At 44.9% G+C, this 19,737-nt stretch overlaps 1 protein-coding gene across 1 annotated transcript in view; it reads left to right on the plus strand.

The window, feature by feature from the left end:
• Window positions 1-19,737, plus strand: part of SVOPL (SVOP like) — a 66,714-nt gene that overhangs the window by 44,493 nt on the left and 2,484 nt on the right. Inside the window, exons 9-13 of the mRNA XM_049894606.1 lie at window positions 587-660; window positions 3,831-4,036; window positions 6,176-6,287; window positions 6,948-7,029; window positions 8,535-8,624. Of these exons, the coding sequence (XP_049750563.1) occupies window positions 587-660; window positions 3,831-4,036; window positions 6,176-6,287; window positions 6,948-7,029; window positions 8,535-8,624 (564 nt within the window). The remainder of the gene's footprint in view (window positions 1-586; window positions 661-3,830; window positions 4,037-6,175; window positions 6,288-6,947; window positions 7,030-8,534; window positions 8,625-19,737) is intronic.

Raw genomic sequence — 19,737 nt, forward strand, 5'->3', positions numbered from 1 at the left:
TTTTCTTTTTAATATTCATGTTAAAATAATCTCCCCTCAGGATTAAGGGCCACCATTCCCTGTCAGCTACTTTTCATGTGCCCACCCCGTCTTTTCCCCACGCCAGCCCCCACCCTTCCGCCGGCACTGGTGAAAAGGGGAAGAGGGAAGGGATTAGAATCCTGAGTTCCATGAGGTTTGGTATTTGCCAGTGGCAATCATAATTGTGCAAGGCTGATGGGCCGAGGCGGTAAAAAACAAACATCTATAGGTTCGGGTGACTTGTTCTCAGGGGAGCTGAGAGTTATCTCACTCCATGGTATGATCTAAAGAAGGAGCCCTAGTGGTGCAGTGGTTAAGCGCTTGGCTGCTAACTGGAAAGGTTAGCTGTTCAAACTCACCATCCGCTCCGTGGGAGAAAAGACCTGGTGACCTGCTCCCGTGAAGATCGCAGCTTATGGGGCAGTTCTGCTCTGCCCTACAGAGTCGCTATGAGTTGGAATTGACTCCATGGCACACAACAACATGATCTAAAATACTGGGGTGGCTACCTTAGCTCACCCTTCACCCACTAAATGAGTTCTGCTTTCCCTTTTCCTTACCCCAGGACAAAAGAGGAAGATTTGCCGACCTACTGAATGCCAAATATTTGCGGACCACACTGCAGATCTGGGTCATATGGTAAGAATGGAATTATTTCCAAACTATTTTTAAGTAAACAGGCACCTGGAGAAAACCTCTGTATATAAATCCACTCTGAGTGCTACTAGGGAGAAAACCATGAAGCCAGGCTCCAAAGATTACCTCCAGAAGTGTCTTACCTTTCTGCTAACACCACCGTCTTACTTATCTAGCGCTGCTATAACAGAAATACCATAAGTGGGTGACTCTAATGAAAAGAAATTTATTTTCTTATAGTTTGGGAGGCTAGAAATCCCAATTCAGGGCACCGGCTTTAGGGAAAGCCTCTTTCTCTGTCCACTCTGGGGGAAGGTCCCTGTCTCTTTTCACCTTCTCTTCCTTGGCTCCTTAGTGATCTTCATGTGGCGTGGCATCTCTCTTCCCCCATCTCTGCTCTCTAGCTTAATCTTCTTCTATATCTCAAAAAAGATTGACTCAAGACACACACTACACTAATACTGACTCATTAACAAAACAAAGTCAACCATTCCCAAATGGGATTATAACCATAGGTATAAACCCAAAGCCAAACCCATTGCCGTCAAGTCAATTGTGACTCATAGCGACCCTATAGGACAGAGAAGAACTGCCTCATCAGGTTTCCAAGGCTTTTTCAATCCTTACGGAAACAGAGTGCCATATCTTTCTCCCGAGGAGCAACTGGTGATTTCAAACTGCTGACCTTTTGGTTAGCAGCCAAGTGTGCTTAACCACCGTGCCACCAGGGTTCATAATCATATAGGGGTTAGGATATACAACACATATTTTTGGGGGACACAATTCTATCCATAACATTCCACCAACTGCAAAAAAAAGAGAGAGTGCGAGCAAACCCAGGTGTCCACACCAGGTTTTAATTTTTCGCGCAAGCTATGTGCTCACTTCTGAAGGGTTTGCAGCCTGGTCTTCGTCCTCGTCACGTGCCAGAAATGAACTTTTGGAAGTCACCAGTATTCAAATCCAATGGGTCAGCCCCTGGGGCCCTCTCTATACCTCATTTCTCTGCAGCCTTTGAGATGCTTGCTCTTCTTCTGTTTGCCATGGGAGTTCCTGACTTCGCTGCGGCAGCCTCCAAACTCTACCCTGGCGGCCACCTCCCTTGACTCTACCAAAGCTGGTCAGTGATTCAAAAACTTCCAGAGTTTTGCTTCCAGAAATGCCTGACTTGGCCATTTCAGACTAACCTTTCTGTTGAGCAAACTAGAAAAGCCATACAAATTTCTGTGAAGGCCTGGCGATCTGCTTCTAAAACATTAAAAAAAAAACTTTAGCCACTGAAAACCCAATGGAGACCAGTTCTACTCTGTAACACACTGGGCCGCCATGAGTGGGAATCAACTCAATGGCAAAGGGTCAATGGGTTGTTATTAGCTGCCGTCAAGTTGGCCCCTGATTCATGGCGACCCCATGCAGAACGAGATAAAACACTGCCTGGTCCCACGCCATCCCCCAAATCGGTTTCAGACTGGGCCATGGGGATTCATAGGGTTTCCACTGGCTAATTTTTGGATGTATATCGCCAGGCCTTTCTTCCTAGTCTGTCTTAGTCTGGAAACTCTGCTTCCTCAATAAAAATATTTCTTAAAGGACAGAAAAAAGATAAGAAGAAAATATAAAGCAAAAGCAGAAACCCTCAGTGGCTTTCATGGCCTGCTTGAAGACACTTTATGGTGGTCAGAATTCTAAAGGTGTCCCCCCAGGGTTCCTGCCCTGGGTTATTCACTCAAACACTAATCCAGGTACTCTTGTGAAGGGACCTTGAAAAACGGAGATTATCCTGGATTATGTGGATTATGGGGGGTGGGCCCCAATCTAATCACTTGAGAGATTAGAAAAAAAGAAAAGCTGAGGAATGATTCTGGCTGGAATCAGAGAGACCCTGTAGAAAAGAAAGCAGGAGATGAAACAGAAGGGAGGTCAGAGAGGTTCAAAGAATGAGAAAGACTCGCCTACGGTTACTATCCTTGAAGACAAAGGGGCCACAAGCCAAGGAATGCAGGCCACCTCTGGTCGACAGCCAGCAATGACATGGGGACCAGTCCCCCACAGGCACAAGGAATGGAATTCTGCCCATAAGCTGAATGAACCTGGAAAGGATTCTCCTCCGGAGAGGAACCAGCCCTGCCTACACCTGACTTCAGCTGTGTGAGACTTGGAGCAGAGAAATCAGCTGAGCTCACGGACTTCTGACCTGCAGAACTGAGCTGATAAGTGTGTGTTAAGACGTCAAACTGGAAAAGAACCAGACTTCAGCCTCCGCAGCCCGGTGTGCCAGCCTTCCACCATCTAGTCCCACCTGCTCTTGCAGAGCCGACCCCTCCAGTGGACTCTGTCCTCCGCTCTCTCCCTGGTGTGTGAGCTGAGCTTTCCTTCACCTTCACCTCCCTGCACCCTGCCTTCCACTTGGAAAGCCGTCCAGCACATCCGTGCCTCTCATGGCACCCCCAACTGTGAAGGATTGAACTGTGTCCCCCGAGCCCCTGGTACCTGTGAAAGTGACCTTGTTTGGAAATAGGGTCTTTGAAGATGTTATCAGTTACCTGGAGGTCATATTGGAGGGGGGTGGGTCCTGATCCAATCTGAGTGGTGTCCTTGTAAGAGAGAAGAGACACAGAGAGAGACACAGGGAAAAAGGCCATGTGACGATGGAGTCGTCTTGCAGCTGCAGGCCAAGGAACCAAACACCGGAACCGAACCCGTTGCCATTGAGTCAATTCCGACTCATGGCAACCCTATAGGACAGAGTGGACCTGCCCCATAGGTTTTCCAAGGCTGTTGTCCTTACAGAAGCAGACTACCACATCTTTCTCCTGCGGAGCAGCTGGTGGGTTCAAGTCATCAATCTTTTCATTAACAGCCAAGCCCTTTACCCACTGCACCACCAGGGCTCCTTACCGTGCCACCAGGGCTCCGTTATCCAAAGAACACTTGGGGCTTCCAGAAGCTGAGAAAGACCAGAAAGGATCCTCTTCTAGAACCTTCGGAGGGAGGATGGCCCTGCTGACACCCTGATTTCAGACTCCTGGACTCCAAAACTGTGAGAGAATACATGTTGGCCCTGACAAGTCCCCCAAGTTGTGGTGCTTGGCACAGCGGCCCTGGGAGACGAATACACCATCCTTCAGGCTTGGCGTCAGCTCTTCCCAACAATGCCCCTCTCTCCTTTCCAGGCTGGGGATCTCTTTCGCCTACTATGGCGTCATCCTGGCCAGCGCTGAGCTGCTGGAGAGGGACCTGGTGTGCGGTTCGCAGTCAGAGTCTGAGGTAGCCATGACTGTGGGGGACTCGGAGGAGAGCCAGAGTCCCTGCTACTGCCACCTGTTCGCCCCCTCCGACTACCGCACCATGATCATCAGCACCATTGGCGAGATTGCACGTAAGTGTCTCTCTCTCAGGCAGGGGGCCGTGGTTTCGGGTGGGGTGGGTGCAACTCAGACTCTCAGGGGACAGAGGGGTAACCCTGCCGTGGACACGGCTCCTGCCAAGTAGGACTGGGCAGGTCCTCACATCATGTGGCATGTTTCCAGCTTGGATTTTTGTGGGGCAGGGGAGTCTGGAGAGGGAAGCTTTGAATTACCACGTTTTACCAATTCTCAGATGCATTTTTTTTTTTTTTCACATTTTAACATCTCTGTGTTAAAGTGTGTCTTACAGATTGTGAGCATGGTGCAGCACCGGGCAGTGTTTCGTTCTATAGTATATAGGGTCACTATGAATCAGAACCAACTCGATGGTACCTAACAACAACAACAATTTCTCACTTAAGAGAGGAAATTTTTTGGAAAAGAAAATTTGAGAATGTCAGTCAGTTTTTAATGGCAATGTAAAAAATGTTATATACGTATCTTAAATTTATCTTCAATCTAAATGATATACACTGAAACATTCATTTGATTTTTTTTTAATATATAGATATGGCCTGCCTTTTATTAAGCATAAATCTACTGATAGGAAACTCTAGTATAAACCACACCCACATTGCACCATTTATGATTTACCATCTAGGTGTTTAATGGAATGAGACACTAAGAATGTTTATGGAACAATCCGTATGCAGAGGTCTTCCAGATACTGCAGACTTTCCCCCAGTCCTTAACAGATATCTCACAGACAATTAAATTGGGCAATACTTTTAGTGGCTCGTCTTCATCTAGTTTTTCCAAAGTATCTCAATTACTTTACATAGAAATGTTCACATCTTTTTTCGCACTTATAGTTAATCAGTTTACATATTGCTTAATAAAATTCTGTAATTATAATAACAGTATAGCTGGTTTGGGTACAAGCACCGCTGACTTTTGGTAAACGTACAAGGAGTGGGACCAGAAGCACTCAGGCGTACTAAGGAGTATCCCGCTAGCTGTGAGCCTGCAGTGTGCCGTGGGCATTAGTAAGTAGTCTGGCTAGAGGGAATAAAAAGCACTGATTAATTTGGCAAACGGGGCCAGTGGGGGTTGTTTAAGAGAGAGTCTGCTGTTTCAAGGGATAAATAATGTCACCTTCAAGTGAGATTTTTTCCCTTACATGGAAGTGCTTCTATTATACCTAATAATAATGGTGATGACAATAGTAGTGAATAATACATTACCTTTAACTGGAAAAAAAAATGTGTCTTACAATCATTTCTTAGACTTTAACTGGCAGCAGTATTTCTGTGTTAGTAGGTATGTAATAAACCAGCTGCCACGAAGTCAGTTCTGACTGCTGGTGACCCTGTGTGCACAGGAGTAGGACCGTGCTCCACAGGGTTTTCAATGTCTGATTTTTTAGAAGTAGATCTCCAGGCCTTTCTTCTGAGGTGTCTCTGGGTGGACTTGAACCTCCAACCTTTCAGTGGACAGGCAAGCACTTAACTGCACCACCCAGGGACTTCAAGACATAAAATAATGGTACTTAAAAATCAGCAGCCCCTGACCTTCACTGAAACCACAATAAAATATTATTTAAAAAAAAAAAATCAGTAGCACCTTGAATTTGATTCAGAACGGTGTAACAACATTTAAAATATAGGTCTATCAAGTCGACGATTTACAATAGGCCCACAGGATATAATGGCGTCTGTGGGTGGTGCAAAGGGTTAAGCACTCAGCTGCTAACCCAAAGGTTGGAGGTTTGAGTCCACCCAGAGGCACCTGGGAAGAAAGACCTGGCAATCTACTTCAGAAAAATCAGCCATTGAAAACCCTGTGGAGCGCAGTTCTACTCTGACACACGTGGAGTCGCCATGAGTCACAATCAACCCAGCTGCACCAGGTAAAACATAATCGAATCAGCCACCTGGGCATACAAAAGCCTTTGCACACACTGGGGCTTGTCATCCTTTGACCTGTGTGTGAAAACTGCTTTGAAGGAGGCTTGAAGTTGATGAAAATCTGACTGGATTCCGGCTGCAACACTCCTGGTGTTTGGATGAAGTGGCCTCTTTGCAAAATGCTGAGAATGGCCCCACACCAGGGTTGATAAATGCTTCCTGCTTTTCAAGGTACTGGGATTGTCTTTGTTGCTTGCTTTCTAGTGAATCCTTTAAATATTCTGGGCATCAATTTCCTGGGAAGACGGCTGAGCCTTTCCATCACCATGGGGTGTACTGCCTTATTCTTCCTGCTCCTCAATATCTGCACTTCAAGGTACTTGTCTCAGGGGTCTGCACAACAACTGAGCTTTCAGTGTGGTCTCCTGACCCCTGGTGTTCAGAAGGGGCTGGGGCATGTCCCTCCTACCAGGGGCAGTAGAGACCGGGGCTGCTGTGTGTACTAGAGCCGTCTTGCCTGGCCCAGGTCCCACGCCCTCTTCCCATGGCCCCACCCCTCTGCAGCTATCACAGGATGGGTGCCAATGTGGGTGGACTCACTTTACCACCAAAACATTTAGGGTTTTCCGGTACAGCTTCCTGGAGAACCAAGACTCTGGTTGTTTACCAAATTGTGTGGACCAATACAAGGGAGTTTAGCGATATAATATATCTGTGGTGTGAAAATTCATTTCACTCTTATTTTGCAACCCTAGAGTGGCCTCAACTCTAATATATACCATTTACTCTGCAAATTGTAAGCACCATCTTTTGAGGCTGGGATGGCACATTTGGGGAGTGGAGAGGACAGGGAGGAGGTTTGCAGGAAGGTTTGGGTCAGGTGTTTGCTTTGGGACCACGAGATCAGGCCAGTGGAGAAGCAGCGCTCCCCTGGGATCTGGGTTCTCTGAAGTGTGTCCTGGCATCTGTAATGCACTTGGACGGGGCCACATGGGGTCCTCCATGCTGCTCACATGACCTCCCTCCTGTCCCCTAGTGCCGGCCTGATTGGCTTCCTGTTCATGCTGAGGGCTCTGGTGGCCGCCAACTTCAACACCATCTACATCTACACTGCGGAGGTCAGTTTCCGAGAAGCGGCTTCTTCCAGCAGGCCGTGCAAAGTGGGCAACTCGGAGGGTGTTCTTCTGTCCCTAGGGAGGGCGTCTGTCCATAAATAACGCATCTCTGGTGTCTTAGTTCTAGTGCTGCTATAACAGAAATACTACAAATGGATGCCTTTAACAAACAGAACTCTCTCACAGTTCAGGAGTCTAGAAGTCCGAGTTCAGGGTGTCAGCTCTAGAGGAAGGCTTTCTCTCTCTGTGGGCTCTGGAGGAATGTCCTTGTATCTTTGAGCTTCTGCTCCTGGGTGATCTTCATGTGGCTTGGCATCTTTCTTCCCCATCTCTGCTTGCTAGCTTTCGTTTAATCTCTTTTATATCTCAAAAGAGATTGATTCCCAGATACATCCGACACTAATCCTGCCTCATTAACGTAACGAAGATAAGCCACTCCCAAATGGGATTATAACCAGAGGCATAGAGGTTAGGATTTACAACACAGACTTTTGGGACACATAATTCAATCCATAAAACTTGGCTTCTGTTGATGTTTTAAAAAATTGTATTTTGTTGTTGTTATTGAGAATATACACAGCAAAACATATACCAATTCAACAGTTTCTACACGTACTATTCAGTACGTTGGTTACATTCTTCCAGTTGTACAACCATTCTCACCCTCCTTCTCTGAGTTGTTCTTCCCCCATAAACATTAACTCACTGCCCTCTAAATTTCCCATTTAATCTTTCCAGTTGCTCTTGACAGTTCGATCCCATATAGATAGATCTTGAGATAGCACAGTGCTCAAGGCTGACATTATTTACTCGTTAAGCTAAACTATCGTTTGGTTTTAAGAAGACTTCAGGGAATATTTTGGTTTCTGTTCCATTTTAAGGATAAATTGTTGTCATTTATCTTTATTGTGGTAAAAGATATGTAATATAAAATATGCCATTTTAGCCAATTTTAAGTGGACAAATTCACTGGCATTAGTTACATTCACCAAGTTGTGCAACCAATACCACTCTTTTTAAAATATTTTCATCACCCTGAACAGACACACGCAGCTCCTCCTAAGTGGTAACATAGAGATGAGTGAGGTTTTACTATAAATGTAAATGTATAAAATACTATAAATTTATAAAAATAAATGTGGCAGCAAGAAAGTAGAACGTGCCGTAAGATACGGAAGGGCCAAGAGCCGAATGAATTGGAAGAGAAGGAGGTGAACAGTGTAGAATGTAGTCATTTTTCTTGGCCTTCTAGTCCATTCTTTTCACTGTATCTGTGTTAAAGGTTTCATGGGATTGTTGTTACTTGGGGAGGGTTTTCTTTCCACTCAGTCAAACTGCCTTCATGCAGCTCCACAACATTCATAGCTCTGAAGTGGGAATCTTCTGTCTGACTCAGGAGTCTACCTTTTTGTCCAGAGCCTGACCCGGGAGTGAAGGGAAGGGGAGAACTCGGGGAAGCAGAGGTGCAGACTCACTAACTGGTGCTCCCTCTGCCTCTGCCCTTCCAGGTCTACCCCACCACCATGCGTGCCTTGGGGATGGGAACCAGCGGCTCCCTGTGTCGCATTGGTGCGATGGTGGCGCCATTTATATCTCAGGTACAGCTCAGGGAGGTGGGGACAGAGGAGCCTTGGGTCTCTGCAGAAAAGGTCCCTGGGTGGCACAAATGGTTTGCACTCAACTACTAACCTAAAGGTTGGCAGTTTGAACCCACCCACCAGCACCACAGAAGAAAGGCCTGGCGACCTACTTCTGTAAAGACTGCAGCCAAGGAAACCCTATGAAGCAGTTGTATTCTGTAACACATGGGGTGCCATGGGTCGGAATTGACTTGACGGTAATGGTTCCCCCCACCCCCCCGGGGAGGGTCTCTGCAGGTTAAGGCTCTACTCAAGGATTTCTGTTGACTTAATGAATTTTCTTGATGTGCCGTTTTCCCATTGGTGAATTTGGGCAGGGAGAGGAGCTAAATGGATGCCGCAGGCTTCTAGACTGCCATTCTGCCAGTAGGATGCATTGCACTGGGTGCCGAGTTTGTTTTGGGGGACCTGGGGAGCTTGGGCGGCTGAGTGACGGTGGTCTCCAACCCTGACGCCATCCAGGTGCATGGCTGAGAAACAGCAGGAAGTGCAGGGAGGTTGGGCTGAGGCTCAGCGAGGTGGCATGGGGCGGGATAAACCCAGCACAGGTGGTTTAAAATCCAGGGTGACCTGGGATCGTGGACAAAGCCTTGTCTAGGAGGGGAGACGGAGATGACCCACAGGGCCATGGTTCTTCAGCAGGCTGGACGTTTTGCTGCCTGGACCCTGCATCCTTTTTGGCCACTGAAACAGAAACCACCTGAGTCGGCTGCCGGGCAGAGGCAGGAATGTGGCTGTGCCCTGAGGTGGGGCACAAGAGGCAGAGGCTGCCAGGAACCCAGGCCCTGCCCTCCCGTGTCTGCCCGGGGCTGGGGCCATTCACCTCTGCCTCTCTTCTTCCCCTCTCCTTGAAGGCCAGTGCCCTGCTCACCTGTGTGCGTAGCAGCCCCAAATCCCAAGCACACCTTCAGGTCCAGCCCCCAGAAGACACTGAGAAGCTCTCTGAATCTCTAGAAAGGGATCTGATTGCCCAGGTCTGGCCACTGTCCATGCGTGAGCTACATCAGTTGTGGCCAATAGTCAGGGTCACGTACAGATGCGGCTGGCTGGGGGGGGCGGGGGGAGGCTGGCTGGGGGGGCGGGGGGAGGCTGGCTGGGGGGGCGGGGGGAGGCTGGCTGGGGGGGGCGGGGGAGGGAGCCATTTCAGAGAATGAAGAGTGGGCTGTACGGGCCAAGCAGACTCTAAAATGCAGTTACCACAATTTAACGGAGGGATTTTGCTGCCATGAGCTTTGTAACTGAGGGACAGGGGTGGTTCAAGGGTAGAATTGGTGCCTTCCATGCAGGAGACCTGGGTTCAATTCCTGGTCAATGTACTTCATGCGCAGCGACCACCTGTCTGTCAATGTTGCTGTGATGCTGGACAGGTTTCGGTGGAGCTTCCAGTCTAAGACAGACTAGGAAGAAAGGCCTGGGAATCTACCTCTAAAAACCAGCCAGTAGAAACCCTGTGGATTACGGTGGTCCGATCTTGGGGATGGTGCAGGACTGGGCAGCGTGTCATTCCGTTATGCATGGAGTTGCAATGAGTTCAGCTGACTTGATGTCAACTAACAACAATAATTTCACATTGCCAAGTGAAGGGAGATTTCAGAAATTCTGGGAACCCTTTCTGTTTAGTATGAAGCTATAGGAAAAGATGCTGAGTTGGACTGTATAACAAATTTAAATTTCTGCACAAAAAAAGAAACCATCATAGATAAGGATGAGACACCCCTCTCTCTCAAGGGTCTCGAACCCCTCCTAGTTTTTCTTTTTATTGTACTTTAGATGAAGGTTTGCAGAACAAACTAGTCTCTCATCACACAGTACACACATTGTTCTATGACATTGTTTAACAACGCCCGACATGTCAACACTCTCCCTTCTCAACCCTGGGTTCCCTATTACCAGTTTCCTGTTCCCACCTGTCTTCCAGTCCCTGCCCCAGGGCTGGTGGACCCCTTCAGTCTTGTTGTATTCCATGGGTCTGTTCAATCTTTGGGTGAAATGTGAACCTCAGAAGTGACTTCATTACTAAGCTGAAAGGGTATCTGAGGGCCATACTCTCAGGGTTTCTCCAGTCTCTGTCAGGCCAGCAAGTCTGGTCTTTCTTTCTGAGTTAGAATTTTGTTCTACATTTTTCTTTCTGTCTGGGACCCTCTATTGTGATCCCTGTCAGAGCAGTCAGCGGTGGTAGCTGGGCACCATCTAGTTATGCTGGACTCAGCCTGGCACAGGCCATGGTATGTGTGGTCCACTAGTCCTTTGGAGCAATCTTTCCATTGTATCTTTAGTTTTCTTCATTCTTCCTTGCTCCCGAAGGAAACCCGCCCTAGTTTTTAAGTGTGGCAGCCGAGCAATGGTTCTGTTGTTCTATCAAATGCCTGCCCTTCTCCAGAAGCGGAGAAGCCTGGTGAAGCAATGGTGAGATGGCAGAGAAAGCCACGAATTGATAGGAATGAAAACTACACCCACTCAGTAGTTCCATGACTTCCTCTGAGAGATGGACTTGTTGAGAAACTGTATGTGAAGTGTGATTCATAAAGGAGTTTGTGTTTATTGGCTTTTGGGTGATTTAAGAGATTTTTAAAGGCAATTTTGACCACACTTGGTTTTTTTCTTCCACATTGAAAACAAAAAATTACAGTAGGGTTAAAAAACATCTAATATCTCACTATTTACCAAAGCAAACCAAGCCTGTCGCCGTTGAGGCAGTTCATAGCAACCGTATAGGACAGGGTAGAACTGCCCCACAGTGTTTCCAAGGCTGTAAATCTTTATGGAAGCAGACTGCCATATCTTTCTCCCAAGGAGTGACTGGTGGGTTTGAACCACTGACTTTTCAGTTAGCAGCAGACTGCTTAACCACTACGCCACCAGGGCTCATTTTCTCACTACTAAGAGATAAACATGTTTTTTGAAACTCTTTCAATATATCTTTCTATGAACATGTATATAAAAATGTTTATATATTTTTACCCAAATATGATCATAGTTTGGAAGCAGCAGCCAAGAAATCAAAAGACATATTGCATTGGGAAAATCTGCTGCAAAAGACCTTATTAAAGTGTTGAAAAGCAAAGACGTCACCTTGAAGACTAAGGTGGTCCTGACCCAAGCCATAGTGTTTTCAGTCACCTCATATGCATGTGAAAGCTGGGTGATGAGTAAGGAAGACTGAAGGAGAATTGACACCTTCGAATTGTAGTGTTGGTGAAGAATATTGAATTACCACGGACTGCAAAAAGAACCAACAAACCTGTCTTGGAAGAAGTACAACCAGAATTCTCCTTAGAAGCAAGGATGGCGAGACTACATCTCACATACTTTGGACATGTTGTCAGAAGGGATCCATCCCTGGAGAAGGACATCATGCTTGGTAAGGTAGAGGGTCAGTGAAAAAGAGGAAGACCCTCAAAGAGATGGATTGACACAGTGGCTGCAACAATGGGCTCAAGCATAGCAACAATTGTGAGAATGGTGCAGGACTAGGCAGTGTTTTGTTCTGTTGTGCATAGTGAGTTGGAACCAACCCGACGGTACCTAGCAACAACAATGATCATAGCTCATTTATTTTTATAACCTGCTTTTTGCACTCAATATTTTGTGGACTTTTTTTCAGGTAAATAAGCATGAAACACAAGTTCTTTTTAATGATGAAAGATATTCCATTTATATATATCCAAAAATTAGTTCCCAGTTACCTAATAAGCTCACTATTAGTGAACATCTAGACTCTTTCAGATGTTTGTCTATTATAAGCAACAGTAATGAACATCCTGGTGCTTACATTTTAATCCAACTATGCAGTTATCTCTTTAGAATAAATTCCTAGAAATTGGGTTGGTAGGTCAAGGGGTCTGCTTATTTTAGTATTTTGCTACATGGTGCTAAAATTCTCTTTGGGAAGGTTGTACCAATGTGTGAAAGTCCTGTTGCTTTACATGTTTGCCAGCTGGTTTTGTTTGTCTTTTCCATCTCGGCCAATCTCATTGGCAATAAATGATATTTCTTTGTTATTATAATTAGCATTTCTGTGATTAGGAATGATACTGAATGTTCTTTTAGTATTTTAATTGGCCATTTTATCTTTTCTAGCTTGCCCATTGAGGCCCTTGGCCCATTTTTCACTTTGGTTCCTGAAGCATTGATTTGTAAGAGGCCTTCATATATATAAAGGATTTTAAGCGTTTTTCTCTGACATATTGCAAATGTTGTTAGGTGCTGACAAGTCGGTTCTGATGCATAGCAACCTCATGTACCACAGAATGAAACACTGCCTGGTCCTGCGCCATCCTTGCAATCATTGTTATGCTTGAACTCATTGTTGCAGCCACTGTGTCAATCGATCTCTCTGAGTGTCTGCCTCTTTTTCACTGACCCTCCACTTTACCAAGCATGATGTCCTTCTCCAGGGACTGATCCCTCCTGACAACATTTCCAAAGTTTGTGAGACCTATTCTCGCCATCCTTGCTTCTAAGGAGCACTCTGGTTGTACTTCTTCCAAGACAGATTTGTTCGTTCTTTTGGCAGTCCATGGTATATTCAGTGTTCTTCGCCAACACCACAATTCAAAGGTTTCAATTCTTTTTTGGTTTTCCTTATTCATCGTCCAGCTTTCACATGCATATGATGTGATTGAAAACACCATGGATTGGCTCAGGAGCACCTTAGCCTTCAAGGTGACATCTTTGCTTTTCAACCCTTTGAAGAGGTCTTTTGTGGCAGATTTGGCCAACGTAATGCATCTTTTGATCTCTTAACTGCTGCTTCCATGGGTGTTGATTGCGGATCCAAGTAAAATGAAATCCTTGACGACCTCAGTCTTTTCTCCATTTATCATGATGTTGCTTATTGGTCCAGTTGTGAGGATTTTTGTTTTCTTTATGCTGAAGTGCAACCCATATTGAAGGCTATGGACTTTGATCTTCATCAGTAAGTGCTTCAAGTCCTCTTCACTTTCAGCAAGCAAGGTTGTGTCTCCTGCATAACGCAGGTTGTTAATGAGTCTTCCTCCAATCCTGATGTCCTGTTCTTCCTCATATAGTCCGGCTTCTCAAGTTATTTGTTCAGCATACAGATTGATTAAAAAAAGAAAAAAAACCCATTGCCATCAAGACAATTCTGACTCATAGCGAGTAGAGTAGAACTGCCCCATAGAGCTTCCAAGGAGAACCTGGTGGATTTGAACTGCCAACCTTTTGGTTAAGCAGCTGTAGCACTTAATCACTACACCACCAGAATGAATAGGTATGGTGAAAGGATACAACCCTGACGCACACCTTTCCTGACTTTAAACCATGCAGTGTCCCCTTGTTCTGCTTGAACAACTGCCCATTGATCTGTGTACAGGTTCCTCATGAGCACAATTAAGTGTTCTGGAATTCTCATTCTTTGCAACGTGATCCATAATTTGTTATGATCCACACAGTTGAATGCCTTTGCATAGTCAATAAAACACAGGTAAAGATCTTTCTGGCATTCTCTGCTTTCAGCCAAGATCCATTTGACATCAGCAATGGTATCCCTGGTTCCATGTCCTCTTCTGAATCTAGCTTGAATTTCTGGCAGTTCCCTGTCGATATACTGCTATAGCCACTTTTGAATGATTTTCAGCAAAATTTTACCTGCGTGTGATATTAATGATATTGTTCAATAATTTCCATATTCGGTTGAATCACCTTTCCTGGGACTGGTATAAATACGGATCTCTCCCAGTAGGTTGGTCAGGTAGCTGTCTTCAAAACTTCCTGGCATAGACGAGTGAGCACCTCCAGCGCTGCATCTGTTTGTTGACACATCTCAATTGGTATTTTGTCAGTTCCTGGAGTCTCATTTGTCACCGGTGCCTTCAGTACTTGGACTTCTTCCTTCAGTACCGTTGGTTCCTGATCATATGCTACCTTCTGAAATGGTTGAACATCGGCCAATTCTTTTTCGTACAGTGACTCTGTGTATTCCTCCCATCTTCTTTTGATGCTTCCTGGGCTGTTTAATAGTTTCCCCCAGAATCCTTCAGTGTTGCAACTTGAGGCTTGAATTTTTTCCTTAGTTCTTTCAGCTTGAGAAATGCTGAGGGTGTTTCTCCCTTTTGGTTTTCTAAGTCCAGGTGTTTGCACATGTCATTATAATACTTTGTCTTCTCAAGCCACCTTTTTTGAAATCTACTGTTCAGCTCTTTCACTTCATCATTTCTTCCTTTCAGTTTAGCTACTTGATGTTCAAGAGCAAGTTTCAAAGTCTCTTCTGACATCCATTTTGGTCTTTCCTTTCTTTCCTGTTTTTTAATGAGCTCTTGCTTTCTTCATGTATGATGTCCTTGATGTCATTCCACAACTTGTCTGGTCTTCGATCATTAGTGTTCAGTGCATGAAATCTATTCTTGAAATGGTCTCTAAATTTAGCTGGGATGTACTCAAGGTCATACTTTGGCTCTCATGGACTTGCTCTAATTTTCTTCATTTTCAACTTGTGTGTGAGCAACTGATGGTCTGTTCTGCAGTCCGCCCCTGGTCTTGTTCTGACTGATGATATTGAGCTTTTCCATCGTCTCTTTCCACAGATGTTGTCGATTTGATTCCTCTGTAATCTATCTGGCAAGGTCCAAATAGAAAAAAGGTTTATGTTGTTAAAAAAAGTATTTGCAGTGAAGAAGTTTTTGGTCTTGCAAAATTCTACCATGCAATCTCTGGTATCGTTTCTACTACCAAGGCCATAGTTTTTCAACTACTAATCCTTCTTCTTTGTTTCCAACTTTCACATCCCAATCACCAGTAATTATCAATGCATCCTGATTGCATGTTCCATCAATTTCAGACTGCAGAAGTTGGTAAGTAAATTTGAATAACAGTCATATTAACTGGTGTTCCTTGTAGGCATATGGATATTATTCTATCACTGACAGTGTTAGACTTCAGGATATATCTCGAAATGTTCTTTTTGACAATGAATGCAATGCCATTCCTCTTCAAATTGTCATTCCAAGCATAGTAGACTATAACCCACGGACCCACTATATGATCATCCAATTCAAAATGACCATTACCAGTCCAAATTCAGCTCACTAATGCCTAGGTATCAATCTTTATGCATTCCATTTCATTTATGACAATTTCCAATTTTCCTAGATTCATACGTTATACATCCCACATTCCTATTATTAATGGATGTTTGCAGCCGTTTCTTCTCATTTTTAGTCATGCCACCTCAGCAAATGAAGGTCCCGAAAGCTTGACTCCATCCACGTCATTAAGGTTGACTCTAGTTTGAGGAGGCAACTCTTTCCCAGTTGCATTTTGAGTGCCTTCCAACCTGGGAGGCTCATCTTCTGGCACTGTACCAGACAATGTTCTGCTGCTATTCATAGGGTTTTCACTGGCTAATTCACTTCAGAAGTAGACCACTGGATTCTTCCTAGTCCGTCTTAGTCTGGGAGCTCAGCTGAGACCTGTCCACCATCGGTGACCCTACTGTTGTTTGATTTGGTGGCATAACTTCCAGCATCACAGCAACACTCAAGCCCCCACAGTATGACAAACTGACAGACACATGGGGGATATTGCAGATATTCCCTGTGATTGTCCATTTGTGTATTTGTGGTTACCAGCTGTCATCAAGTTGTTTCTGACTCATGGTGACCCCATTTGTGTCAGAGTAGGACTATGCTCCATAGGGTTTTCAATGGCTTTTTCAAATGTAAATCACCAGACCTTTCTTCCAAGGCACCTCTGGGTGGACTCGAACCTCCAATCTTTCTGTTAGCCACTGAGCGCTTAACCATTTGCACCCCCAGGTTAACTTTACAGAGACCCAGATTTATCAATCTCTTCCTTTATAATTTCTGGGTTCTGTGATTAGGTTTATGCAAATCTATAGCTTTTCTTCCAGTTTTTCTGTGGCTTCTTCTTTTTTGTTTTTTGGGAAAGTATAACATACATAAACGTGTCCAAGTCATAAATGCAGCTTAGCCAATGCTCACAACATGGATGCATCTGAGACATCAGCCCTAGACCATCGGGGTTCCTGTCAGTGTGCGATCTACATGGGAAACAGCTCTATGGTTCCCTGAATGGCAGGCCTTGTTCCAACACTATTGACCAATCCATTTGTACTTATGAATTTGCAGTGTCTGTTTGATTTTTCTTCCACCATCACCTGGTCTGTTTCTCACCTCACTGTTTTAGTCCATTGATCTGTCTGGGTCTCTCATTGTTCTATTCTTTTCATCACTCTATGAATCTAATGAGATTCATAGTCCGTTTTCAAAACTGTCTTTCTGAGTCTAGCTCCTTGCTCTGCGTTCTCAGATATGTCTTAGAATCATTTATTTGTGATCTGCCTTCCTTGCCTGCCCAGATCCTAGAAAGATTTTAATTGTTAATTCCTTAAATGTGTGGATTAATTTAGGGAAAATTTGCTTACAAACTTGACTGATGACCAGTTCTTTCCTCCTCTTCCCACCCAAACCATTTCTAAGGATTCCTCTCCTCGCTGTCCCATCGCCTCCCCTCCCCGCCCTCCTTCACCGTTTCCAGCCTGGCTGCAGGCATGATCCCACCAAATGATCCTTGATAATGTCCCTAGTGACCTCCCAGTCTCTGTCCAGTGGTCCTTTCAACCTCATTTCCTGTGACCTCCTTGCCCACTGTGGTGCAGTGGTTAAGAACTTGACTGCTAACCAAAAGGTTGGCAGCTCGAATCTACCAACTGCTCTTTGGAAACCATATGGGGCAGTTCTACTCTGCCTATACAGTCGTTATGAGTTGGAATCAACATGATGGCAACCAATTATCACCCACTGTAAGGGTGGGTGGCCCTGCCCTCCCTAACACTCTCTTCCCAAGCTCCCACCACCTTGCACTTGTACCTTGTTGACTGCTCTTTCTCAATGTCTTTGTGGCATATCTTCCTCTACTTGTTGGCAGTTTCTTATTGCTCAATACTAGATTCTCATCTTAGTCTACCATTCATATAGGTGATTTCATCCATTTTTAGGATTTTAATTACCAACTATATGCTTATGACTCCCCAATTTATATCTCTTGCTCAGGCCTCTCTTCTGAGCTCCAGATTCATATACCTAATTGTCTTCTCTACATGTTCACTTAGATGTGTCAAACCAAAAAAAAGAAAAAAAAAAAAAAAACAACCAAACCCATTGCCTGTTAAGTCAATTCCACCTCATAGTGACCCTACAGGACAAAGTAGAACTGCCCCATGGTGTTTCCAAGGAGCAGCTGGTGGATTCGAACTGCTGACCTTTTGGTTAGCAACCGAGCTCTTAACTACTGTGCCACCTGGATGTGTCAAAAGCATCTTAAATTCAGCATGTCCAAAATTAAAATCATGACGGTTCTCCCAAAACCATCCTCTGCCAGAGTTTCATCTGCTGTCCAAGCTAGGAGTGAGCTTTCTCCACTTCCTTCTGTCTCATCCTCACCTTCAATCCCAGACCATGTGGGTTTAACCTTCTAATGGATCCTGATTCACTCATCTTATCTCCATGTCCTTCACCAGCATCACTGTTCCACTGACTGCTAAAACAGCACACTAACTGGCCTTTTTCTGTGTATTCTTACTCCCCTTCAACTTACTTTCCTCCTGCATACATGCAGGTCTGATCACTCTTTATCCTTTTCCCCTTCGTCATAGAAAAAGACCAAAATCCTCAAGATGACCTGCAGGGCTCTAGTAATCAGGCTCCCATCTTGTACTCTTTCCCACGTTTACTAGCTGTAGACGTTCTTGTTCTTGTAGTCTATCAAACCAAAAAAGCGAACAAGCTGCCACTGAGTCAACTCCAACTCATGGCGACCCCCTGTGTGTCAGGGCAGAACTTCAGAGAGTTTTCAGTGGCTGATTTTTTCTAAGTAGATCACCAGGCCTTTCTTCTGAGGCACCCCTAGGTGAGCTGGAACTGCCAACCTTTTGGTTTAGCAGTTGAACACTTAACCTTTTTACACCACCCCGGAACTCCAGTTCATCCAAAGCACCAGTTATTTCCTCCTTGGGGTTTTCTCACTTGCTAGTTTGGCCCCTCTCCCATCTCTCCCTCTAGTTGGCTATGACTCATCACTTCCTTAAGGAAGCCCTCCCTGGCCTAGACTGAGGCTGACCTCCCTGCTCTGAGCTCTTACGACGCCTTTAAGTTTTCTTTCATTCCACTTGTCAGATTGTAATTGCCTCTTAATTTGAGGGGCTATTTAAAATTTCTCTCTCCCAATAAACTTTAAGCCCCAGGATGGGAGGGATGTGTGCCTGTTTTACTAACCGTTGTGTTCCTGGTTCCCACTACAGTGCCTGGCATATAGTGGGCACTCGGCACATTAAATGAATAATTTTTCTATTCATTTTTTATAGAGAATATTTTTAATATTTAATTTTTTATCCAACTTCTTTACCCAAATACCTTATGGATCAGTTTGGGGCCTCCAGGAGGTGACACCAACAGGGAATCACATACGCAGGAGATTTAGAAGTATTTGGAGATTTCGCTGCTACGTTTCCCATTGACTTCTCGTTTGATTCCATTCTAGTTGGAGAACATGCTGTGTGATTTCAATTCTTTTAAGTCTGTTGAGGTTCATTTCATGGCCCAGGATGTGGTCTAGCTTGGTTAGTGTTCCTTGGGCACTTGAAAAGAATGTATATTCTATTGCTGGGTGGAGTGTTTTATCAATGCCAGTAAGGTCCTGCTGGCTGATGGTGGTGGTAAGTTCTTCCAGATCTTTGTTGACTTTCTAATAGTCCTATCAGTTGCTGAGAGAGTGCTGTCGAAGTCTCCAATGACATGTGGATTGGTCTTTCCAGTTTTATCAGTTTTTGCTGAATGAAATTTTGAAGCTCTTTTGCTTAGTACGTGAACATTTAGGATTGCTACATCTTCTTGTTGGATTGACTCTTTTATCATTCTCTGATGTCCCTCTTTGTCCCTGGCCCGGGCTGCTTTTTAAAAGCAGTGATTAACAGATCTCTTTCCTTTTGATATACTGAGTCTGGCATGGGGCCTGGGAATCTGCATTTAGCCCCCCTCCCCGCCCCAGCGTTATTATAATGAGGTGTCACTCAGGGTTCTTGTTTGCAAACAAT

This window comes from Elephas maximus, chromosome 8 (assembly GCF_024166365.1).
Source record: "Elephas maximus indicus isolate mEleMax1 chromosome 8, mEleMax1 primary haplotype, whole genome shotgun sequence".
In the NCBI taxonomy this organism is placed as follows: domain Eukaryota; kingdom Metazoa; phylum Chordata; class Mammalia; order Proboscidea; family Elephantidae; genus Elephas; species Elephas maximus.